Below are 27500 nucleotides of genomic sequence, written 5' to 3'. Positions count from 1 at the left end.
CTTGGATGTACTTTAATAATTCAATAACACAATACCATACAAATATAAAATTGTATGTATTCATTATTGTACTCAACTTTGGGGAAATGGAAAGGGTTCTAAGTAAAAAAAGAAAACAGAATAGTAAACAAAATGGTTCTTTGTGTGCTAAAATTCTCAATACTGGTAAAATTCATGTATCTATAAATATAATGGAAAGCATATTCTAATTTCCATTAGGATTTTGTTGGAATAAGCTTTAATCCAAATGAACTTTAATTCAAATCATTTATGCTTGTTCCAGGGGAGCTCACATTGTAGTAATACTTGCTATGCATTTTTCTGCCTCTGTAGGAGACACTGAAGAAAATAAAAAATGATTAAGTATACCAAAAAATTATAATTAGGCAAGTAACATGGAAATTTACATTACCACATGTCAAATAGATAGCCAATGGGATTTGCTGTATGGCTCAGAAAACTCAAACAGGGGCTCTGTATCAACCTAGAGGGGTGGGATGGGGCGGGAGATGGGAGGGGGGTTCAAAACAGAGGGAATGTATGTATACCTATGGCTGATTCATGTTGAGGTTTGACAGAAAACAACAAAATTCTGTGAAGCAATTATCCTTCAATAAAAAAATAAATTACAAAGAAAAAAAAGAGCCTTTTAAATATTCAAGTTTTTGTTTGTTGCACATTAAGTTAAAAATACCAGGGTAGATGTTTTTCTCTTTATTTATCAAATTACTATCTCTATGGCTTAATTTCCCCAGAATTCCTCTTTCATTTGACTTTAGATACTCTAATTCACCTGATTGCATTACTCTGAAGAAATCAAGAGAGATAAAGTTTAAATTGTGAAAGAAAAACAAGGCAGTAAAACCATTTTTTCTGTGTCATTCCAAAGAGAATTGGAATAAACCAGCATGATTTTATTTGAGTAAAACCATTCAAACATTTAAAAAATGTTTAAAATGCTCATAGAAACAAAATGTAACTTCTATAAAATATACTTGTTGAACTGCATTCTTTAAAATCAAGCATACAAATATCTTGTGAACAAGGAAATTCATTATGATATAACCATTCTAATAGTTTTTAAATGAAAACTTTCTCTTATTCCTGAGCTTTTTTTTTTTGATAGAATTATCTCCTTTGTTTTTCTTGTTTTTTTTCCAGTTTTATTGAGATATAATTTATATACAGCACTGTATAAATTTAAGGTATGCAGCATAGTGATGTGGCTTACATACATCATGAAAAGATTGACTTACAACCCTGAGTTAGTCCCTGATGTTACACAATGTAATGATTCACTATTTCTCTACTATATAAAGTGATTGATCACCACTTATTTTTCTTCCATTTGTATCTCCATAAAATACATGAGAAATAAAACACACAGAATGGAAAATGCTGAGGGAAAAGAAATAAAACTGAAAACATTTGAGCAGTCTTGGTTTGAGCAGAAAATGGATTTAAACAGTTTTTTAATTGAAATATAGTAGACTTACACTGTTGTGATAGTTTAAAGTGTTAAGTGATTCATATATATATATACACAAAAATATATATAGAAAGAATATATATATATACACATATATTCTTTTTCAGATTCTTTTCTCACATAGGTTATTAAAAAATATTGACTGTAGTTTGCTGTACTATATAGTAAGTCCTTGTTGGTTATCTATTTTATGTATAGTAATGTGATGTAGAATCCCGAACTCCTAGTTTATCCTCCCTCCCCTATCCCCTTCGGTAACCATACATTTGTTTCTATGTCTGTGGGGTTATTTCTGTTTTATATATAAGTTCATTTGTGTCATTTTTCATTTGGATTCCACATATAAGTGGTATCATATGATACTTGTCTTTCTCTGTCTGGTTTACTTCTCTTAGTGTGATAATCTCTGGGTCCAAACAAAAGAGATGGAAGTCACCATTGTGTTTTCAACTGTTTAGATAAATGTACGGAAAGTGCCATTGTGGAGACTCATCAGCCAAACTCAGAAGGAATGTGTCAGATAAACCAGCTAGGCTAAAGAAACATGAGTTCATAGCACACTTGTGGAATTTCAAAGTTAAAGTGGGAGAAAGTAAAAAAGTAATTGTAAAAGGAAAAAAGCTGAATCTTTGCCTCAGCTACTGGCTGTTTTGAACAAAAATGTTTTAATTATTTTTTTAACAGCTTCTCAGTTAACTTTGCATGAGGTTTTTCGTTGGTTGATCAATTAGTTACAAATAATAACCATATGAAAACCAAGTAGGATTAATATGCAATGATAATAGTCTCATTGTATCTTAAAAAATATGCTATACTAGCAGTATTTATCCCCATGATTTAACACAGCTTGTTCAGACTACTTTTAAAGCTATGATTTTTTTTCAACTGTATAAAAATTTGTGCATGAGAATTAGACATTAGAAATTTATAATTTTGATAAAGAAATTCACAGACATTTTTCTCTATGTTGCAAAATGATGCAATGTTATATTTTATCATTTTAAAGTAAGGCATTTTAAATACTGAGTATTTAAAGTCATCATGAACATTACTACAGTTACTACAATCCTGGATTTTAATGTAAAGTAGGCAATTAAATTATGATCTCTAAGTTTGTATATAGAGTGACTGTTGGTATACAGAAGTCAAATAAGAAAGGATGGATTTGTAAATCCGTCTAGAATAAACTACTGATTGTAAAAGTATTTAATGCACAGTGTACTTTAAATATCAACTAATAATTATTTAGTGACATATCTTCATGACATAGTATTAAAAGACGCTTACTCCTTGGAAGGAAAGTTATGACCAACCTAGGTAGAATATTAAAAAGCAGAGACATTACTTTGCCAACAAAGGTCCGTCTAGTCAAGGCTATTGTTTTTCCAGTGGTCATGTATGGGTGTGAGAGTTGGACTGTGAAGAAAGCTGAGCACTGAAGAACTGATGCTTTTGAACTGTGGTGTTGGAGAAGACTCTTGAGAGTCTCTTGGACTGCAAGGAGATCCAACCAGTCCATCCTAAAGGAGATCAGTCCTGGGTGTTCATTGGAAGGACTGATGCTGAAGCTCAAACTCCAGTACTTTGGCCACCTCATGCAAAGAGTTGACTCATTGGAAAATGGGGGCAGGAGGAGAAGGGGACGACAGAGGATGAGGTGGCTGGATGGCATCACTGACTCGATGGACATGAGTTTGCAATAAACTCCGGGAGTTGCTGATGGACAGGGAGGCCTGGCATACGGCGATTCATGGGGTCGCAAAGAGTCGGACATGACTGAGCAACTGAACTGACTGACTGACTGACCCTTGTTTACTATGGTACTTAAATAGGATTAAGAAATTAAAACTTAAAAAAATATGAAATTATTGTGACATGCACTTTAAATTTTGATATATATTTTTGACATAAGATGAGGTCAGTGTATCCCAATACACAGTATATATTCACAAATTCAGTATTACTCCAAGAACTTACATATGTATACACATACTTACCCTGGAGAAGGAAATGGCAATCCACTCCAATATTTGTGCCTGGGAAATCCCATGAACAGAGTAGCCTGGTGGGCTACAATCCAGGAGGATGCAAAGAGTTGGACATGACTGAGCAACCAAACAACAAAAACACATACATATATGTGTATGTATGTGTGTGTATATACATACACACATATACATATATGTGTGTATACACATACACACATATACATATATGTGTATGTATGTGTGTACACACATACACACATATACATATATGTTTCATTCCAACTTTTAAAAATTTTTTGAATTTATAATACCTGTCTAAAATAAACATTTTCATTACCAATCTGAGAGACCTAACAGGGAATTTTGGATAAAAACCAGTGCAATTTTGAACTAACAAAATCTATTTGTCAAACTAGATGAGCTTGGAATCAGAGAATTGTTGAACAATAAAAAAAAAGATATATTTTGAAATAAAGTATAATAATGTCCTTTATGTTGAGTTAGGACTCTGCTGAAGTTCATCTTTGGCATCAGTGTTCAGTCAAAGTCAGCTATTTGGCTTTGACTTCATGTTCTGCTTGTGAAACTCTAAATAGCCAAATTCCTACTTCAACACCACTCTGGCATCCTTAAGTTTTTGCTTTATCTGTGATAATAGGCTTACATAGAACATATATATAATAAGGGTAATAGTACTAGCATTATGAACAATGTAAGTCATAAAGAATTATTGTTACCATCTTAGTATTCCCTTTCACTTACCAAATAAACCTTCTATTTGTAACTTAAGGAAATCTTCTTTGGAGTTTTACATCCTGGAAACTCCATCAGTGAGATAAAGTTTGAATGAAAATTTATTGTTGGGGTACTAAAACTTTGCAAGTTACCTGTGAATGCTGTTATGCATTAAAAACTAACTGAGGGTGACTTTCCTGGTGGCTCATCGGTAGAGAATCTGCCTGCTAATCCGGGAGACAAAGGTTCAACCCCTGATCTGGGAAGAGCCTACATACTGAAGAGCGATTAAGCCCATGCACCACAACTAGTGAGCCTGTGCTCTAGAGAACAGGAGCTGCAACTAATGAGCCCACGTGCTGCCACTGCTGAAGCCCACACCCTACAGCCTGTGCTCTGCAATGAGAAGCCTCTGCAATGAGAAGCTAGCATACAGCAGCTAGAGAGTAGCGCCCATTTTCTGCAACTAGAGAAAAGCCAATGTAGCAACAAAGACCCAGCAGAGCCAAAAATAAACTATTTTTTTAAGTTTTAAAAAATTGACTCAAAAAATAATAAAATTGGGTTTTAAAAAAGCTAACAGGGATAAATAAATACATGGGGAAATATTAAAAATATATTGAGTTAGTTTTTGAGAAAATTTAAATGAGATAGGAAGATAGAGATTAAATTGGATTTAATGTTTAGGTTATATGTCTTTTTTTTTAATTTTATTTTATTTTTAAACTTTACATAATTGTATTAGTTTTGCCAAATATCCAAATGAATCTGCCACAGGTATACATGTGTTCCCCATCCTGAACCCTCCTGAACCCTCCTCCCTCCTCCCTCCCCATACCATCCCTCTGGGTCGTCCCAGTGTACTAGCCCCAAGCATCCAGTATTGTGCATCGAACCTGGACTGGCAACTCGTTTCTTACATGATATTTTACATGTTTCAATGTCATTCTCCCAAATCTCCCCACCCTCTCCCTCTCCCACAGAGTCCATAAGACTGTTCTGTTTGTCAATTCTTTATGAGTTGTGGGAAAACTTTGCCACATTAAGATATCATAATCAAGAAAAATGAGAAATCATTGTTTTTGTAAGAGAATATCAAACTGTGAACATTTAATAGTTAAATCATAGCAGGAACAGTTTTTATGTCAGATGTATTCCTGTATCCTAGAAATTCCTTTCCTTGGTTGAGATACTTGCCTTTGGTCTCAGTTTCAGCAAAAAAAACTAGTTTTACTCCCTGTAATTCAGCATTTGAACAAAATGTTTATTTGGTACACCTCTCATTGAAAATAGATTTTAAACAGGGGCATTTTGCATACAGGTTATAGTAAGCTCCTAGTCAAATACAGATCAATAAGATGTTAGGTTTGGCAAATTATAAATCAACACGTGGCTCTCTGAGGGACAGCTCACCAACTGCAATAATTGTTGCCACTGGAGAGGAGTTCTGGGGACACAGAGGTCAGGACTAGTATGGAAATTTAAGTTTGCAAGGCATACCCTTCTCTGCAGTTCAGTTATTTTGCCCATGTGTGTATACTGGTTTTTCAAATTGTAAAATTTAAGATGAAAAGTAAAAATTAATATTTCAATAATTCAAATTATTTAATATCAGATTGGTTCAATATACATATGAATAATATAATACTCTACAAAAATATACTTTTATTATTTTTAGTTTTGAGTAACCCTAAAATAAGCAGACCATTATTAAATTAATTAATTCAAGTAGACTGACTTTACATAATGCCATATTAAAATTACTTATTTAATAACAAAATTATTACTGAATGTAGAAAATAAAAGGACATGGAAAGAATTATTTTTATTTTTGAGTGTCAGAGAGCTGCTCATGTGTTAATAATTTTTACCAGTATGTGAGACCACTGGAATTTTTAAATTGTGTGTGCCTTAAGGATGTATAATCTAGATGTGAATCTAGATATGAATTACCAAATTTTTATTAATTCTTAGCACAGTGCTTGGCACCTAGTAGTCAGTCTACAAACTCTGACTCTAGGAATAAAGAATTACTTGATTTATCTGTGGTATTATATGGAATTTGATTAGCAATTATTGTTTTTCTTTCAACTCCTGAAAGAAGAAACCTTTTAATGCTTGTCTATAGTACTGGCAGTGAATAGCAACAAACCGAATCAGCAAACTAAAATGGACTGGAATGGGTGATTTTAACTCAGATGACCATTATATCTACTATAGTGGGCAAGAATCCCTTAGAAGAAATGGAGTAGCCATCATAATCAACAAAAATTCTGAAACAAAAGAGTTCTGGATGCAATCTCAAAAGCGACAGAATGATCTCTGTTTGTTTCCAAGGCAAACCATTCAATATCACAGTAATCCAAGTCTATCTCCTGACCAGTGATGCTGAAGAAGCTGAAGTTGAACAGTTCTATGAAGACCTACAAGACCTTCTAGAACTAACACCCAAATATGATGTCCTTTTCATTATAGGGGACTGGAATACAAAAGTAGGAAGTCAAGAAATACCTGGCGTAACATGCAAATTTCGCCTTGGAGTACAGAATGAGGCAGGGCAAAAGCTAATAGAGTTTTGCGAAGAGAACACACTGGTCAGAACAAACACCCTCTTCTAACAACACAGAGAAGACTCTACACATGGACATCACCAGATGGTCAACACTGAAGTCAGGATGATTATATTCTTTGCAGCCAAAGATGGAGAAGCTCTATACAGTCAGAAAAAAACAAGATCAGGAGCTGACTGTGGCTCAGATCATGATCTCCTTATTGCCAAATTCAGACTTAAATTGAAGAAAGTAGGGAAACTGCTGCACCATTCAGGTATGACCTAAATCAAATCCCTTACAATTATACAGTGGAAGTGAGAAATAGATTCAAAGGATTAGATCTGATAGTCAGAGTGCCTGAAGAACTATACAGGAGGCAGGGATCAAGATCATCCTCAAGAAAAAGAAATACAAAAAGACAAAATGCTTGTCTGAGGAGGCCTTACAAATAGCTTTAAAAGAAGAGAAGCAAAAGGCAAAGGAGAAAAGGAAAGATATACCCATTTGAATAAAGAGTACCAAAGAATAGCAAGAAGAGATAAGAAAGCCTTCCTCAGTGATCAACGCAAAGAAATAGAGGAAAACAAGAGAATGGGAAAGACCAGAGATCTCTTCAAGAAAATTAGAGATACCAAGGGAACATTTCATGCAAAGATGAGCTCAATAAAGGACAGAAATAGTATGGACTTAACAGAAGACTCAGAGAAGGCAATGGCACCCCACTCCAGTACTCTTGCCTGGAAAATCCCATGGACGGAGGAGCCTGGTGGGCTGCAGTCCATGGGGTTGCTAGGAGTTGGACACGACTGAGCGACTTCACTTTCACTTTTCACTTTCCTGCATTGGAGAAGGAAATGGCAACCCAGTCCAGTGTTCTTGCCTGGAGAATCCCAGGGACAGAGGAGCCTGGTGGGCTGCCGTCTTTGGGGTCGCACAGAGTCGGACACGACTGAAGTGGCTTATCAGTAGCAGCAACAGAAGACTGCAAGGAGACAGTCCATCCTAAAGGAGATCAGTCCTGGGTGTTCATTGGAAGGACTGATGCTAAAACTGAAACTCCAGTACTTTGGCCACCTCATGCAAAGAGTTGACTCATTGGAAAAGACCCTGATGCTGGGAGGTATTGGGGGCAGGAGGAGAAGGGGACGACAGAGGATTTCAAATTTTAGGATTTAGGATTTCAAATCCTAAAATGTGATGCTGTGAATGTGCTACACTCAATATGCCAGCAAATTTGGAAAGCTCAGCAGTGGCCACAGGAAAAAGGTCAGTTTTCATTTCAATCCCAAAGAAAAACAATGCCAAAGAATGCTCAAGCTACCACACAATTGCACTCATCTCACACACTAGCAAAATAATGGTCAAAATTCTCCAAGCCAGGCTTCACCAGTATGTGAACTGTGAACTTCCAGATGTTCAAGCTGGATTTAGAAATGGCAGAGGAACCAGAGATCAAATTACCAACACATGTTGGATCATTGAAAAAGCAAGAGAGTTCCAGAAAAACATCTACTTCTGTTTTAAAGCTATGCCAAAGCCTTTGACTGTGTGGATCACAACAAACTCTGGAAAATTCTGAAAGAGATGGGAATACCAGACCACCTGACCTGCCTCTTGAGAAATCTATATGCAGGTCAGGAAGAACTGGACATGGAACAACAGACTAGTTCCAAATAAGGAAAGGATTACATCAAGGCTGTAAATTGTCACCCTGCTTATTTAACTTATATGCAGAGTACATCATGAGAAATGCTGGCCTGGATGAAGCACAAGCTGGAATCAAGATTGCCAGGAGAAATATCAATAACCTCAGATATGTAGATGATACAACCCTTATGGTAGAAAGTGAAGAAGAACTAAACAGTGTCTTGATGAAAGTGAAAGAGGAGAATGAAAAAGTTGGCTTAAAGCTCAACATTCCAAAAACGAAGATCATGGCATCTGTTCCCATCACTTCATGGGAAATAGATGGGGAAACAGTGGAAATAGTGAGAGACTTTATTTTTGGGTGCTCCAAACTCACTGCAGTTGGTGACTGCAGTCATGAAATTAAAAAATGCTTACTCCTTGGAAGGAAAGTTATGACCAACCTACACAGCATATTAAAAAGCAGAGACATTACTTTGCCAACAAAATTCTGTCTAGTCAAAGCTATGGTTTTTCCAGTAGTCATGTATGGATGTGAGAGTTGGATGTAAAGAAAGCTGAGTGACAAAGAATGGGTGCTTTTGAACTGTGTGTTGGAGAAGATTCTTGAGAGTCCCTTGGACTGCAAGGAGATCCTAAAGGAAATCATAAAGTCCATCCTATAAAGGCCATCCCATAAAGTCCATCCTAAAGGAAATCAGTCCTGAATATTCATTGGAAGGACTTATACTGAAGATGAAGCTCCAATACTTTGGCTACCTGATGCAAAGAACTGACTCATTGGAAAAGACCCTGATGCTGGGAAAGATTTAAAGTGGGAGGAGAAGAGGACAACAGAGGGTGAGATGGTTGGGTGGCATCACTGACTCAATGGACATGAGTTTGTGTAAACTCCAGGAGTTGGTGATGGAGAGGTAGGCCCGGCGTGCTGCAGTCCATGGGGGTCGCAAACAGTTGGAGACAACTGAGCGACTGGACTACACTAATTGCATGTATACATCCTTGAAATACTGTTTTAAGGGAAAGTGAATAATCTTCACTTAAGATTTTATGTTGATTATTAATCTATGATGCTCTAGTCCACTGATTCCCAGATCCCAGATTGTGCTTGCCAATACACTAGTTTTCTGATAAATTGAACAGATCTTTTAACTTAGCTTCATTGAATTTTCACTTGTTGCAGGCACTTGTATAGGCTCTGGGGATAAATCTTTGACAATAACCGATAGTAAACCCTGCCATTATAAAACTTACCTTTTAAAGAAGAAGACAGACAACAAATAAAGTATATAGTGGTAACTGCTAAGGAGAAAAATGAAAAAGCAAGGATAAGAGATACTTAAGCAACCATGAGATGGGTGAAGTTGAACTTGTACACAAGATAGCCAGGGAAGTGGTCCTGGGAAGGGGCTATGTGAGTTGTGACCTTGGAAATGTGAGGGTGCTCTTGAACAAGTTAATTAATTTTCCTGTACTTCAGTGTCCTCATCTCTAAAATGAAAGTAAAGATGATAGTGGTTGGGCATTACATCAGTTATCATGTATGAAGGCTTTGCAAAATTGATTGACATATAAGTAGCACTATATATATATATCTGTTAAATAAATCAGACAAAGAAACCTGCCAGAGGAGTGAGTTGGAGCCAGAGGAGCTGTATAAACAGGAGCTTAGTTGTGAACATGTAAGACTGGAGAATCTGTTAGTGTTACAGTGAGATGTCAAATAAGCCTGCAATTCAAGGAAGAGATCTGGGCTAGAGATCACTTGAATCCTAAGCCTGTACTTAGTATTTGATACTGAAATAAATTAGTGTAATTATAAAAATAATTTATTGAGTTATTTTTTTCCTTACATATTTGAAAAACACTGAGTTAAAGAAATCTAATCTAAGATATCTCTGTTACTAAACATCTCAGAACTGTTTTACTTGCTAACATAAGCCATGGGTCTCCTAAATTGAGATAACAGATCTCTGAGATCTCTTAGACTAACAGCATTTAGGGAGTACTGTTCCATAGAATACAATACTGACTTTGTTATAATACTGCCTGAAAAAGTGAATTAATTCTTGCAAATCATCAAAACATAAAAAAAAAACTCATGAAACCTCCAAAATGGCACAAAGTTGATTAGCTAGTTGTTTCATATTTTAAAATAGTTTTATATCCATAGAAAAAAACTAAGCAAGTTGATGTGAAAACGTTGTCTCATGAGCAGTGTGTTACTTTACTTTTTAAAAATGCCCCCCACCCCGATTATCTGCAATTGGAGTAATCTCAGTTCAGTTCAGTTGCTCAGTCGTGTCCGACTCTTTGCCACCCCATGAATCGCAGCACGCCAGGCCTCCCTGTCCATCACCAACTCCCAGAGTTCACTCAAACTCACGTCCATCGAGTCAGTGATGCCATCCAGCCATCTCATCCTCTGTCGTCCCCTTCTCCTCCTGCCCCCAATCTCTCCCAGCGTCAGAGTCTTTTCCAATGAGTCAACTCTTCACATGAGGTGGCCAAAGTACTGGAGTTTCAGCTTTAGCATAATTCCTTCCAAAGAAATCCCAGGGCTGATCTCCTTCAGAATGGACTGGTTGGATCTCCTTACAGTCCAAGGGACTCAAGAATCTTCTCCAACACCACAGTTCAAAAGCATCAATTCTTTGGTGCTCAGCTTTCTTCACAGTCCAACTCTCACATCCATACATGACCACTGGAAAAACCATAGCCTTGACTAGATGGACCTTTGTTGGCAAAGTAATGTCTCTGCTTTTGAATATGCTATCTAGGTTGGTCATAACTTTTCTTCCAAGGAGTAAGCGTCTTTTAATTTCATGGCTGCAGTCACCAACTGCAGTGATTTTGGAGCCCAGAAAAATAAAGTCTGACATTTTTTCCACTGTTTCCCCATCTATTTCCCATTAAGTGATGGGACCAGATGCCATGATCTTCATTTTCTGAATGTTGAGTTTTAAGCCAACTTTTTCCCTCTCCTCTTTCACCTTCATCAAGGCTGTTTAGTTCCTCTTCACTTTCTACTGTAAGGGTGGTGTCATCTGCATATCTGAGGTTATTGATATTGCTCCCGGCAGTCTTGATTCCAGCTTGTGTTTCTTCCAGTCCAGCATTTCTCATGATGTTCTCTGCACATAAGTTAAATCAGCAGGGTGACAATATACAGCCTTGACGTACTGCTTTTCCTATTTGGAACCAGTCTGTTGTTCCATGTCCAGTTCTAACTGTTGCTTCCTGACCTGCATACAGATTTCTCAAGAGGCAGATCAGGTGGTCTGGTATTCCCATCTCTTTCAGAATTTTCCACAGTTTATTGTGATTCACACAGTCAAAGGCTTTGGCATAGTCAATAAGGAGAAATAGATGTTTTTCTGGAACTCTCTTGCTTTTTTGACGATCCAGCAGATGTTGGCAATTTGGTCTCTGGTTCGTCTGCCTTTTCTAAAACCACCTTGAACATCTGGAAGTTCACAGTTCACGTATTGCTGAAGCCTGGCTTGGAGAATTTTGAGCATTACTTTACTAGCCTATGAGATGAGTGCAGTTGTGCGGTAGTTTGAGCATTCTTTGGGATTGGAATTAAAACTGACCTTTTCCAGTCCTGTGGCCACTGCTGAGTTTTCCAAATTTGCTGGCATATTGAGTGAAGCACTTTCACAGCATCATCTTTCAGGATTTGAAATATCTCAACTGGAATTCCATCACCTCCACTAGCTTTGTTTGTAGTGATGCTTTCTAAGGCCCACTTGACTTCACATTCCAGGATGTCTGGCTCTAGGTCAGTGATCACACCATCGTGACTGTCTGGGTCGTGAAGATCTTTTTTGTACAGTTCTGTATATTCTTGCCACCTCTTCGTAATAACGTCTGCTTCTGTTAGGTCCGTACCATTTCTGTCCTTTATTGTGCCCATCTTTGCATGAAATGTTCCCTTGGTATCTCTAATTTTTGTGAAGAGATCTCTAGTCTTTCCCATTCTGTTGTTTTCCTCTATTTCTTTGCATTGATTGCTGAGGAAGGCTTTCTTATCTCTTCTTGCTATTCTTTGGAACTTTGCATTCAGATGCTTATCTTTCCTTTTCTCCTTTGCTTTTTGCTTCTCTTCTTTTCACAGCTATTTGGAAGAACTCCCCAGACAGCCATTTTGCTTTTTTGCATTTCTGTTCCATGGGGATGGTCTTGATCCCTGTCTCCTGTACAATGTCACGAACCTCAGTCCCCCGATTATCTGCAATTGGAGTAATCTACGGAGCTTCAAAAACTACTGATGCCTGTGTTCTGACTTCAGAAATTATGATTTAATTTGGTGGGGCTGTGGTCAGAGCACTGAAACTTTTAAAGGATCCCCAAGTGATTTGAATGTGTAAACTCTTTGGGAAGCCATTTTTGCTAACAGAAATCCCTTTTCGACATTATTTTCCTCTGTTCCGTATCTGTAATATTTAAAATATTTAAACATTAAATATTTAAAATATAAATATTTAATATTGTTAAAATATAATATTCTGTTAATTTATACCATTATTTGGACTGATTATCAAATGTTTACATGCCTTCTGTTTATTATCCTATCATTGTGATACCATGGTAGTACCACTCATTTTCAATGCAAATGAATAGTATAATAGAATTCTACTTTAAGGTAAGTGGATATGTAGGTTACCAATGTTATTAATAAAATCTGAAAGCTAAATTATTATTAACATCTTAACTATAGTCTCAGATATATATGTCTTTAGCCAAAATATAAAATGTTACTAGCCACTTAATCTGGTAAAATCAAATGGTACCATTTATAATTCTTTAGACTTTTTCCTTACCAGAAAGCAATACTCATAAATATTGGGTTGGCCAAAAAGTTTGTTCAGGTTCTTCCAGGAGATGTTATGGAAAAACCCTAACAAATTTTTTTAGGGTTTTTGGCCAACCCACAATAGTATGCCCTTTAACAGAACATTTACGTATGATAGTAACCAAGATGTCTTTCAGAACTGTATGAACCTGTTTTAATCAATTAAATCAACAACTACTGAGCACATACTAGGCAATGTTTTAGGAACTGAGTGTCTCCCAGTAAAGTAAGAAATCCTTGCTCCTAGTAAATGGTGGAGTGAGACTGTAAAACAAATAATAAAGTTTAGGGGTGGTAAATGCTCTAAAGAAAAAGAAAGTAGATAGGTTGTGATAAAAGGCAAGTAGGGAGGGGCAATGGTTGATAGTGTGCTGAAAAACCTCTCACAGGAAGTTACCTTTGAGCTACCTAAATGAAGGGAGGGAGGAAGCTGTGAGAAGATTTGCACCCAGAGAGTGGCCTAGGTTGTGGGAATAGCTGGAGCAAAAGCTTGAAAGGCAGCAAATATTTGATGCATTCGAGAAATAGCAGAAGGCCCATGTAATAGAATGAAATGGAGAGAGACGGTGATGGATGAGGTCAGAGACATAGGTAACAATCAGATAATATACTGAAAATACAGCTACCATATGACCCAACCATCCCATTAGTAGAAATATACCTAGAGAAAACCATAATTCAGAAAAACACATGCACCCCAGTGTTCATTGTAGCATTATTTAAAATAGCTAGGACATGGGAGCAACCTAAATATTCAACAACAGAGGAAAGAATAAAGAAGATGTTGTATATATGTACAAAGGAATATTACTCAGCCATAAAAAGGAATGAAATTGGGTCATTTGTAGAGATGTGCATGGACCTAGAGACTATCATACAGAGTGAAATTAAGTCAAAAAGAGAAAAGCAGATATCATATATTAACACATATATGTGGAATCTAGAAAAATGCTATAGGTTATCTTATTTGTGAAAGAGAAATTGAGACACCGACGTAGAGAACAAATTATGAACAGCAAGTGGGGAAAAGGAGGTGGTGGGATGAATTGGGAGATTGGGATTGACATGCATACACTATTGAAACAGTGTATAAACAGATAACTAATGAGAACATACTGTTTAGTTCAGGGAACCCTATTCAGTACTCTGTGGTGACCTAAACAGGAAGGGAATTCAAAAAAAAGGGATAAATGTCTATGTATAACTGATTCACTTTGCCTTACAGTAAAAACTAATATAACATTGTAAACCAACTAAAAATTGAAAAAAAAAAGAAAAACAAAACCTTATAAATTTCAAACTTCTTCTAATTATAAGGAAAATGCATGTAACATAAAAATAAAAAATAAGTGCCAGCTCCTCATAGGCGGCAGTAAGTTTTTTTTTTTTTCTCTTCTAAGTGTTCTCAGAAGCCATTAGAGGCTTTGCTGGGGAAGTGTCATGGTTTAATTTACTTTTAGAGAGATAACTTTGGGCTGATAGATGAAAAGTAAATTATCCAAAGGCAAGGTGAAAACAGGAAGACAGTCAGGAAGCTGCAGCAGCGTCTAGACAAGCAGTGACAGTGGAGCAGAGAGGCAGCAGACGAGGCGGTGAAAGTTCTGATACAGAGGGTGCGTTGATGCTCCACAGAAAAGGATTTGCTCATGCAGTTTTGCTGTTAAGACACCTAAACACATGCAGCCCGGTAACAGAAACTCACAGCCATAAAAGTTTCAGAATCTTAGGTTAAAGCTAGAATTAAATTAGTCGTTAATGATCTTTATATAGAAAGTATTTCCTTTGTAACAGAAATACCTTTCTTTATTAACCCATCCTCTTTTTATAGAAAAAAATTAACTTTTAATAACGTTGAGAATCTGAGCTATCCTGTCATTTCTTCAGTCTCAGGACATGTCTTAAAATCTTGAGGCGCCAGAATCACCAAAATGACAGCTTTTGGTAAAACTGTCTGTTTGAAATTGTGATAAGCATAGCAACCTAAGGTTTCTCTTTTCATTTCTCATAAATCAGGTAAATTTGCATAATCTGAACCAGAAAGTTGTTTAAAATGAGTATTTGATTTGTTCTGTCAATCATAAAATGGAGGAGAAATTTAGATATTATATGCCTAATTGGTCCATTTAAGTAAACATATTGGCTTATTTAGCACTTGAAAATGAAATTCAGTTATTTCCTTTGCCTCTCTGAGAAAGATCAAAATACCTTGATAATTGTCAAATGTATTTTTCTTTTGAGTGTTCACTGTTTTCCCCGGACATTTGTGTTTTCCCTCCTTACTTCTTTTTTTTAATTTCTTTTTATATGTGTTATTTCCAAGTGTCTTTGTCTTTTAGTTCCTCACTGATACTAGCAGTAATTAAAGGTCCAATAATTTTAATTTTAATACTGTTGAAAGTCCAATACTTTAATTTTCAAATGGAACTTGCTGTGCTTTTTCAACTGATCCTTGATATTAGCCCCAGTAGTGTTATTTCTAGTTCTGTTCTTGATTTGATAGTCTTTAACAGATAAATGATTATCGGAGATAAAAAATATAGTGATGATGACGTAAAACTGATTTATCATCATATATTAATAATTCTGGTAACATCACTTTTGTTGTTTGCATTAATCCAGTAATAATACTAAGGTCATTATATGAACTTTACTTTGTTATATTAGTGGGGCTTCCTTTCATTTTATAGCTGGCTTAAGTCCTGCCGAAATTCAGCAGTTATGGAAAGAAGTGACTGGAGTTCACAGTATGGAAGACAATGGCATTAAGCATGGAGGGCTAGACCTCACTACTAACAATTCCTCCTCGACTACCTCCTCCACCACTTCCAAAGCATCACCACCAATAACCCATCATACCATAGTGAATGGACAGTCTTCAGTTCTAAATGCAAGGCGAGACAGGTAAATTTCATGAGATATATTTTGTTACTTATCACCAAATTTTACTTTTACTATTTGTAACACTAAAAATAATGACTTGTACTTAACAGAGATAGAATGTGTAGGACCCAAATTAAATAGGTAGAAACTTTTAAATTATCTTATATATTATTTCATCAGAAAAAAAACAGCTCAAATACCAGCAGTTTGATGGATATAATGGGGAATTTCCTGAAGAAAGTTATTTTATAATAAGTGCATGTAGAATTATTGTGTCAATATATTTTTATGGCTAAGATGCTATGATTAACCTGATTGCTGAAATGAGAATCTTCTTACCATTTTAAAACTTAAGAATGAGTTTCAAATCATTAAAGATGCATATGTGTGTATATATATATATATATGTATATATACATACTTATATAGATATCCCCCTTAATATATGTTACAACCATGTGCTTAGAAATCAGAGAATAGATATACATAAGCATATAAACACAGGTATCATAAACCAGAAGAAAGAAGATCTGGTTTGTCTTTTTTGTTTTTGTGGCATGATGGAATTATAAATATATAATTAAAATGAACTTATGGTAACACCCTGGATAAATTTGCATGAAAATTCATAAAGAAAAATTTGGTTTCAGTTACCGACACTAAGTACATTATATTAGATCATTTGTTTCAACTTAGTGTTTTTGGTTGTATAAAAAGTACCTTTGTAAAAGGGTCACCCATATACTTTTTATCCATTTAACTATTTATTCAGGCATATGGTAACCTAATCAGATCCGTTAATGTGATTTACATAAAATATATAAGGCAAAATATTGCTCAGTGAAAAATACATTTTAAAAGATGGAACATAAGTACAGGATTTCTTTACAGAGTGGCTTAATCCCATATGATGTAGAGTTACAAAATTCATATTTCAATGTAGTGAATTGACAGTGTTCTGCAATGTGAATACCTGCCTGTCTGCAATAAACTCTTTTCTCATAAACAAGTATTTTTTCAAAGAAACATGCAATTATACAGTACAGTTTAAAATAGAATGCTATAATTTGGTGATGTTTTTGGTTTTTCTTGGAGTATCATGAACATTTTTTCTTGTTAGATTTCATTATTGTAAAATGGTGTGCTTTTGAATGCTTTCATGCTGTTGCTTTAATTGAGAGTAATTTGATGATTACATACTTCAGAAGTTGGTTGATGTCTCTAGGATCTATCTGATACAATACTCACTTATCAAAAGTCTTGGATAATTATAAAAGAGATAGCTAATGAATACCATTCCAAAGTAGAATTTTTTGATCAACTGTAACTAGCAGAAATATATATGATTCACACATAAATATTAAACAATGTAAATGATTCTGAAGGTCCATATTATCTCTAAAAAGAGCATTTCAGAAATCTTGTGGTGATTTTCCTATTACTTTCTTAAAAACACAGTTTGTTTTTTTTTCTTCACTTGACCACATATGAATATATATTTTTATTTAGAGGTAAATGTTACATTAAGGTCATGTGGCAGGATTAGCATATGATATTATACAGTCCTCTTAGTTTTTCATCCTTTATTAACAGTCATCTTTGGCTTTATTTCTCCTCTAATTGGAACATCATCTAGCCTTGGCAGTTGAACTATTCAATAGAACGATTAAATTTTTCTGACTGCTCTGAGCTGAATTGACCTGTTTTGACCTGTTTGTCACTGATCGTAACCTGACAGGCGCTAGCAGCCTGCAACGATTATGGCTTTTTGAGATGAATCTGACGTCGTGTTCTTTTGCTACAGCTCGTCACATGAGGAGACTGGGGCCTCTCACACTCTCTACGGCCATGGAGTTTGCAAATGGCCAGGCTGTGAAAGCATTTGTGAAGATTTTGGACAGTTTTTAAAGTAGGTTTTTTACTTTTTTTAGCAAAGGGAGTGGATTATATGGGAGTTTCAGGTAATTTTGCTGTAAATAAGCAAAAGAAAGCTGAAGAAAGAAAGTAAAGGTCCATCCTAAGGCACTCTGTACGTTTTCTGTGTATTTCAACAAGTGGATTAGCAAACTCAGGCTAAGAAGGTTAACTCTTCATCTTTACTTTTCATGAGAAAATTTCACAAAAGGTCTTTGAATGAATAATAAAAAGTAGCCTACTATAATAGTGTCATTAATGATCGAAAGATATGTTTGTAGAATTCACTTAAATTTCAAGGTTTCTATAAAAATTTCCAGTAAGATTATGTGAAAAGTCATATGTGCGTGTGTGTGTGTGTGTATAGAGACACACATATATTTAAACAAAATACACATTTTAAAGGCTTATCTTTATTGCAGAATTTTTATTTCTAACTTTAAATAATGTTTAATGTATTTATTTAGTAAGAATGAAAAAACTGTAAGTTAATCATAGCTAAAATTTTAAGATAGCTGTATTTTTTCCATGTTGTGACTTGTTGCCCTGAGAATCATAAAGCAACATACATGGCCCTAAGCTTATTTGATATATTGTAAGGCTTCTCTAACTTAAAATCAAAACTTTGTATATCCTTAATTTCTTCATACAGCGATAATATATTTTTTAATTCATAAGAGGTTCTTTTTCAAATGAGAATATGCATCTTTCATGAATCATTTTCCACCCACAATTTCAGAATGCAAGAGATCTAAACAGAGCTACAGATAGGTTTATGGAGATGAGTAACTTCACAGGCTGAGACTCTTATGTTGTCATGGAGCAGCTAACAGGGTCAATGAACTGTTTCATGCTTCATCAACAATTAAGTTAATTAGCTCATTTGAAATTGCATTGCTTTGTTGCCAGGATGTTGGCAGAAACATCAAAAGGATGTGTTTACAAATGGCACACTACAGGGTATAGAGCAGAAGCACCTTAACAGCAAGGCCCAAGTACGGGGCATCGTAATAACTGCACAACCGAATTGCACGAAGACTTCCACAGGGAATTTTTTAAACTTTTTAAAAAATTTCTAACCAATTAAAGGAAAAAAATGCTTCCTGTATTACTGTGGACTTTGTACATGGCCTTAATCGAAGATTTGCACTATCCAGAATAGTTGTGAGCTGCCATTTTGTTGGGTAGGAAGCTGATTCAAATGTTCTAAGCAAAAAGAGCCCTTAAAATATTAGGCAACTTTGCTAAATTTGCCTAATTTCTTATCTAAGAAAAATAATCTTTGTTAAAACAAGGACAGAACATAAGAATATTCATTCATTGAAGAACTAACTTCATATCTCTTCATTTGAATTATATTAGTTCTGATTAGTATATTATTCTTTATCATTAAGATTATTTAGAGGACTTTTGCTGCTATTTCTTAAGAATAGCAACTTAAACCTTATAGCTCAGTCATCATACATTTTATTGCTCTAAGTTGTTATTTCTAGCAAAATTCAAAATAAAGCTTTAAGAAAAAAGATATATCTTTCAATATAATTTCCTTTATGGCACATGGAAATAAACATTTTTATTCATCTCAAATTTGTGTAAATATGAGCTCTCGTTTTACCCTCCATGAGTCTTTTTCATATTCGTGCTGGTATTTAAAAATAAAACTGAAGAAGTTACAATTAAAAAGGCATTTCCTTTCAATTAAATATCAACTTTGGTTCCAAAGACTGACCATTTTTCCAGCCCATTAACTTTATAGGGATGACAGAGCAAATGACGGTAGATTTTAAGGTCCTCCGTTTAGTCCATTTTTGTTGTGATATGCTTAGATTCTCTAAGTCAAATGAATGTGATAGCTTCTGTTAATAGAGCTAATGCCAGTGTATGGTACTAAAATGAAATTTTAATTTAATGTATTTTTATACTGGTATTGTCTTTTTCTTGATGTGTATGGGAAATTTGAAGAGTGTGTATGGGAAATTTGAAGAGAAATAAAATGATATATTTTATTAAATTAATTTCAGTTACTCAGGAAAAAAAAAGTTGATTTAGTGTCTGTGTGGAAAGTGAATTGAAGAAGGCATTACCGTTAATACAGATTTTCTTGGAAAGAAGATTTTGTTTTTCTTTTGCAGTAATGGAGAGAATAGACAGTCTTGGAGGGAAAAATGTCAGGCAAGTCAAAAAGCTGTAAAGTTTTTAATTCTCAAGTTTTTTGTACATACATTTTCCAGAAATTTGGTACCCAGTGTTTGTTATAAAAGTTTTTTTGAGAAAATTCTGTGGCATTTTTATTTCTAAAATGCACTAGAAATAAACTGTATAGCTTGAGCTGTACTTTGGTATCAGACAACTTATCCGTTGTCTGGATCAAGTAAAGGAAACTATCCGTTATTACTATTTATCCTGCATATGTTTAATAGCAAAGGATAGTAGAAAATATATTGAGTCCCAAACTCGCTTTCTCACATTGCATCACTATAAAAAGTGGTAGAATTCCTCTATTTTTGCCCAGCACCAAATAAAAAGCCATCAGAGGACAATTGCTTATGAATAACATACATATTCTTAGCCATGTATACATATGCATAATATGTATGCTTCAGTATTCAATGAGGTTTTTTTTTCTATTGGATGAAAAATAAGACTAAATTAGAAACTGTTATTTATAACAGCAAAGATGAAAGCAGAAAAATAGAAAACTAAAAGATAAAAAAGAAATTCTAGATTAAAAGGTATCTAGGAAAATTTTTGAATTACTGTGAAGTAGGTGTTCAGAGAAGGTAACCATTTTTCTAGTCACTCTTTGAGGATCTAAGATCACTAAAAGGATTTAATACTAGTTCTTCATTATTGTCTTATCAATGTCAAGGTGTAATAATACCAACAAAACTTTAGTGTAGTTTGTCTGCAGAGTTAATTATCATTCCATTGGCCCTATGTCAGCTAAATGTAATAGGTGGATTGACTTGTAAGAGCTTAAACCAAAAGGTTTACAATATATAACATTCAAGTTGGCAGACAAGTGTTTTTGAACCTGCATGTGCAGATGCCAATAAACAAAATGTGGTCTGAGATACAAAGATAGAAACATTCTTTGAAGAAAGGCAAAATGGTTAGTGTCAATAAAATATCAGTCTATTAAAGAGTAATTAGTTGATGAAATGAGTTAGGTTTATTGCAAAGCTAACTATTTTAAGGTTTAACACTATATAAAAAGCAATGGAAAAGGTAGTAGAGACAGAATATTTCATGGAAAGATGTTATCTTTTTTTCTTGCAGCTGACTACTCTAAAAATTATGCTCTTACTTAGCGTGTATTGTCTATTTCTTTGTCTTTGACTAGGCAGCGTGGCTACAAAATTATGACCTCAAGAAGGCATTCTTTGAACTTGTCAGAATGTTGTTTCTTTTGGTGACAGTGCCCCCATCTCTCAAAACTAAGGCATCTCACATAATCAGCTAAATGAATAGTGACAGCTAACATTTTGTATTTAAACTCCTGTCAGTGTTTAAACATAAAAAGCTTGATGCAAAATAAATCAAACACCAGTGATATGCAAGTGAAACATTTTGTTAAAACAGTCTCTGACATACTTGGATTTAAATCTGATCCCTTTTTAGCTTATAAAATGTTGTAACTTTAAATGAATTTGGGAAAAATCTAGAGGTTAAAATTGAATTGCTAATCTGGGGTATATATAATTGAAGTTACCACATGCATTCATAACCTTAAAAGCTTCATTAAAGAGAATTGTGCATTAAATAAATTGGAAAGATCCTTTCCTACTTTTTATCTTCCTGAAATGCTTGCTTAATTGTTTTTAGAAAGAATTTGACTGCCTATATACATTTTTTCCTAGTTAACACTACCCACCTAGCACACAGATTCAATGCAGTTTTGAAAGAACGTCAGTCGACCACATCATTTATTCCATTTTGAAAACAAAAATCAATATACCTATAAAGTGACCCATAAATTAGAACTGGCTCACACAATGTTTGTTCAGTGCTGCCTTTCTGAAGGCACCCTTTGCATTTTTTCTTCACCTCTCTGTTTGAACTGCAGTCTCGGTAAGAGGCTCATTAGGGGACATTAGGGACTGGAGCTAACCAGAATTCCAGAGCTTGCTTTGCTCTTATTAATGCATAGTAGAGTAGAATGCATTTAAATATTTCATAGGCATTCAGTAATTTGTGTGTAATCGCCTTGTTAGCAGACCAGTAGAAGTAGAACAGGCCTGTGAAATGGTGTTAGTGATTGCATGGGTAATTTACAGACCTTTGCCATCAGAAAGAGTATTATTGTTGGCTAGTATGAAGCTGTGAAATAGAACTAGCAATAAGTAAAAAAAGAAACTTAATAAAGGTTTTGTAACAAGCATCTTCAAGGATAACAACCCCACTTGGTCCTTTTGAAGCAGCTATAATTTATGACATAGGCAATATATCAAATGCATAAGATAGTATTATGGAGCATTCATATGAAAAGGGTATTTGCAACATTAGTTCCAACTTCCTGCAAGGGACATGATTAAATGATTAATGAAATGTCCCTTTGCATATGCATTTTGAAACAGCAATTAGGCACTGACTGAGAAAATCCACCAATCCTCTCATTTTTCAGTATTATCTCATTCTTGATTTATAAATCATAGAGAATTTTTGAGCAGCAATATGTAGTACCTGAGATAGTTATAAAAACATAAAAGAGAATAATTTGGGCACAAAATAGTCATAAATACATAAATTCATAATTTACTGTTAATACTCAGCCTATTTATTTAGTCTTATTGCATTGTATTTATATCCGACACTATTTCTATACTTTGATTGGCATAATTAAGTAGGGGGAATGAATAGGCACTATTATTTTACATATCACTGGTAAACAATAGCGAGGAAAGGAGAAGGGAGATGTGGCAGAGGTATGTATGTGTTTTTCAAGTTCTCAGTAATCCACTGGAGGCTGTTCTATAAATGATCATTGAAGGGCTGCAAGCTAGCCTATAATTACAGGAAAGAAAGTGGCAGCTCTGGCATTTCATAACTATGTGTCCTCGAAAGTGCTTTGTGAGTTTGTCACCAATGATAATTTAGATAGAGGCTCATTACTGAACATCACAACACTTTAAAAACCTTTCGCCTTCATACAGGAGAATAAAGGACTATTTTAATGGCAAGGTTCTTTTGTGTTCCACTGAAAAATTCAATCAAGACAAAACCTCATTGACTATTATTGTAGTCTACAGTCTCTATTCTCATAAAAGCTGCAGAGATAAATTGAATAGGTCTCTAAGACCCAAGTATATAATGCAAACATTTTGTACTTTTTTTAGTTCTTTAAATATAGGATAATTATTATACCTAAGAAGTAAACATGAGTGCAAAACCTTTTTAAAAGAGTATTTTCATGCAAAAATAAACATAGTAACTAAATATATCTTTTTCTTGCAAAGTTGTATATTCTACTTATCTTGCTCTATTTATATCCTAATCCCTGTGTACAGCTGAAGCATTTTTTAAATAGGCATTTAGATTGGTCATGGAATAAACATATGTGTGTTCCTCAAGAGTTCACAGTGTAAAAACCTTAAGAAAATATAGTTATATCAAACTTTAGGAATACAACTACTGTTGCAGTACTCTGATAGAAAAGAGACTCATTGTTCATTGAAATTGGGGGAGGAGAACCTGAAAAACAATTTTTAAATGTCCTGTGAGTTAGGAATAGGTGACACTTTGTGTCATAAACTAACCTGTGGTTTACTATAACTTTCCATGCCTCATTTTCAGAAATCATGAGTGAATTTTAGTTCTCATTATAGTTTATATTTTTTCTAATATTTTATTATGGAAAGCATTTTTTAATGTTTATTTTATATTGAAGTATAGGTGATTTACAATGTTGTGTTAGTTTCAGGTATACAGCAAAGTGATTCAGCTATACATATATCCTTTCTTTTTCAGATTCTTTTCCCATGTAGGTTATTACAGAATATTGAATAGAGTTCCTGTGCTATACAATGAGTCATTGTTGATTATCTCTTTTATACATAGTAGTGTGTATCATTGAAGAAGGCAATGGCACCCCACTCCGTACTCTTGCCTGGAAAACCCCATGGACGGAGGAGCCTGGTAGGCTGCAGTCCATGGGGTCGCTAAGAGTTAGACTCGACTGAGCGACTTCACTTTCACTTTTCAGTTTCCTGCATTGGAGAAGGAAATGGCAACCCACTCCAGTGTTCTTGCCTGGAGAATCCCAGGGACCGCGGGGCCTGGTGGGCTGCCGTCTCTGGGGTCGCACAGAGTCGGACACGACTGACCTGACTTAGCAGCAGCAGCAGCAGCAGTGTGTATCATTCCAGTTAGTTTGTTAACCAAACCTGAACAGAGCTGGTCTAAGAACAGACAGGTGGAGTGCAAGTGCCTCTTCTGCGCTGTAACTACACACCTCAAAGCTGACCTGTTACATCCCACTATTTGAGTCCACCATCTCTCTTCAACCAATTATGACAGTTGTACTAAGACACATGGAAGTTTTGTTGTCATGATCAGTGAGGGGTATTAAAATGAACTGGTTTAATTTATCAAAGGATGGGGCAAAGTCGCACAAAGATTTCTACTTGCCTAGCCTGGATCTATTAACAAATAAACCTACATATTTTTATTTATTATGTATTTATTAGTTCTTGCTCATAAATACCATTTAAAATCTTCTTTATGTGTGTTATATATTTGTCCATCTATGTATATGTTGACTGTTAATTTTAAGAAATGGAGGTAAATATTTTGAACGGGCACAAAAGTTTTTTTGTTGAATTTTAGTAAAATGAGGAGTGCATTAAACTTTTTAGACTAGTATACCTTCCTAAATGGTACTTGAACCCAGATGGATAAATATGTAAATTCTTATTTAATTTTGTGAATAAATTTTTTATGTTTTATTTAGATGCATTGGTGAGAACATTTTTTAAATTGCTGTCTTAGTTTGCCAATTGGTGAAATAGACATACCAAAGGATATTAAATTGATTGAAGATTCTTTTTTTTAATTTTAGGAGGCAGCAAATAAATGATATATTATAAAGTTATATTATTGAATATGTTCTTATTCATTGGAGATACTTCTCTACTAAATTACTTTTGATGTATCCTCATATGACTCATTAAAGAGATCTTTTTAAGCATTATGAAATAATAATAGACTAGCATGTAATCAAGGTCAGAGTAAGATAATGTCTTATCTCTCCCTTCTTTTTTGTAAGATTAGGACAGATGTATCCTAAATAGGACACTGAACATGAAATGTCAATCTTGATGCTTCTGATTCTCAGAATTTTCAATGCACTTTAAGTATTAGTAATAGCAAGTGATCATTCTTTATAAGTTTTATGTTACCATGGGATGATAATTCGCTGAAGATTCACACCACATCTTGATAACATAAGGCATTGCTCACTAAATAACATCATAGGAGTCAAAAGTATCTAAAGAAAAATGGAATAGAGAATTGTCTTTGTTCTCTTTAGATTTACTTTTGGTTCGTATATTTATAAGGTGCCCTTTAAAAAAAAAAGACATGACTATATGAAACATATTTAGTGATTTCTACTATTATTCTGAAAATAATTTGGGGGAAAATTTTTTGTAATAACTGATAAGCTTAGAGACAATTACATTTTCTACTCTTTGAAGGGTATCTTTACATTGCATAAGTAATTTTCACTAAGCACATCAGCATATTTAACTTTTTTTTTTATATCATTTCAAGGTGTTATTTTTTCCCAGTATGGAGGAAATGTGGTGTCAGTGGTTTTACGTGGAACATCTGCTACTGAAATAGCGCTGGCTTAACATTCTGTTTTGTGTTGTGTGTTTGTTTAGGCACCTTAACAACGAACACGCGCTGGATGACCGAAGCACCGCACAGTGTCGAGTGCAAATGCAGGTGGTGCAGCAGTTAGAGATACAGGTTTGTCAAGGGCTCCCTTGCTGGACTCTTTCTCTGACTTCTGGTCTTTAAATCAAGTACCGGGCAGATCCTGTGTCTTTTAACACAATAATGCATAGAAATAGATGGAATTTTAGGTTGTTTATAGTGGTAGAAATGATTGCTATCTCAGGATGGATTGCTGTAACTTAATGTACTTACTTACCACTCAGACTTATTATCATCTTTAGACTATATCATATACATTTGGCTCTCTCAAAGGAGTCAAATCTAAGTTTTCCCTAAGAAAGTTTAGAGCAAACCACCCAACTGGATATGATTTTATCGCAGAAACAGTTTTTACATGAGCTAATCTTGATTTTTTTTCATGAGATTTTATAGCAAAAAGCCTTTATAGTATCATGCCTACAATTTAATACTCTAAAAAAAAATCTTTCTCTTTTCTACCTCTAGTGTATTTTTAATTGAAGAACTTACAAGAATCCTTGTCTTGGAATAATGGCAAATCATGTATAATGTCACAGATGGTAATATGTGTATTGTATCAAATGCTGCTAACTTAAATAAAAGACATTACTGTTAATATTGAAACAGAATTTGGCCAAAAATAAATAGAGCTTATAAAACTGATCAGAAAGCAATTGTATCCCCCTCAGTATCATTTTTGCTGCATTTTTCCTAACCCTCTAAGTCTTCCTCTAATATTTCATCTTAATGATGATTTTTTTTCTCAATCAAACCAATACCTTGTTTCATTTAATTAAACATACAATTTCTTTGTCTTCACACTTGCTACATCTTAAATTGTTTTAAATTCATCATTCACTAAACACATAAATGTCATTGCTTTTTTCCAAGGAGCTCCTAAAAATATTTTGACTTGTAAAAAAAATCAAGAACACATAAAAAGCATCATTGCTGCTGTTGTTTAAAAAGCTTTTTTGTGAACCTGTTTACCATTTATAAAAGGTAGACTAAAACATAAGAGTTCGGCTGATGAGACAGTCTGCAGTGTGACCAATTATGCCTCCTTTTTTTTTTTTTTGGTCTGCTGTGTCTGACTGATGGAGAAGTAAGGTCCGTCAGTTGTAATGAGACCCAGTGCAAGTGTAGATGCCTACTCTGAGTCAGAGTTCAGCGTTTCACACTGCCTGGTCTCTGTCACTCTATTGAATTAGATTGATGATGGCAGATTGCAGGGGGCACTAACTGGACCTCAGTGGGAACGCATGAAGTGTGGAGACAATCCTGGCAGGCACTTCGCTTTGAGAACCCTTCACCCTTTCACAGCTGCTGGCACTAGTCCATTGCTAACAGTGTCCACAGGACTTTAAAGAGACACCATGGGCCTTCTAATTTATGGTTTCAGTAACTTGTTACTGTCGAGGCAACTGTGACCTCAATTCTCTTATTGACAAAAAGATGAAGTGTTATTTGTTTTCTCTGACCTTTTAACATAAGGAAAGCTATAAAAGTTTTTCCCTACT

The 27500-nt window shown here is 34.8% G+C and overlaps 1 protein-coding gene across 11 annotated transcripts in view; it reads left to right on the top strand.

Annotated features, from left to right (window-relative positions):
* FOXP2 (forkhead box P2) overlaps window positions 1-27500 on the top strand; it is a 668538-nt gene that overhangs the window by 593233 nt on the left and 47805 nt on the right. For all 11 annotated transcript variants that reach the window (XM_061414074.1, XM_061414067.1, XM_061414071.1 and 8 more), the window contains 3 exons: window positions 15957-16170; window positions 17954-18058; window positions 25947-26034. In XM_061414074.1, the coding sequence (XP_061270058.1) occupies window positions 15957-16170; window positions 17954-18058; window positions 25947-26034 (407 nt within the window). The remainder of the gene's footprint in view (window positions 1-15956; window positions 16171-17953; window positions 18059-25946; window positions 26035-27500) is intronic.

This window comes from Bos javanicus, chromosome 4 (assembly GCF_032452875.1).
Source record: "Bos javanicus breed banteng chromosome 4, ARS-OSU_banteng_1.0, whole genome shotgun sequence".
Lineage (NCBI taxonomy): Eukaryota > Metazoa > Chordata > Mammalia > Artiodactyla > Bovidae > Bos > Bos javanicus.
This window is presented reverse-complemented; position numbering and strand designations above follow the sequence as displayed.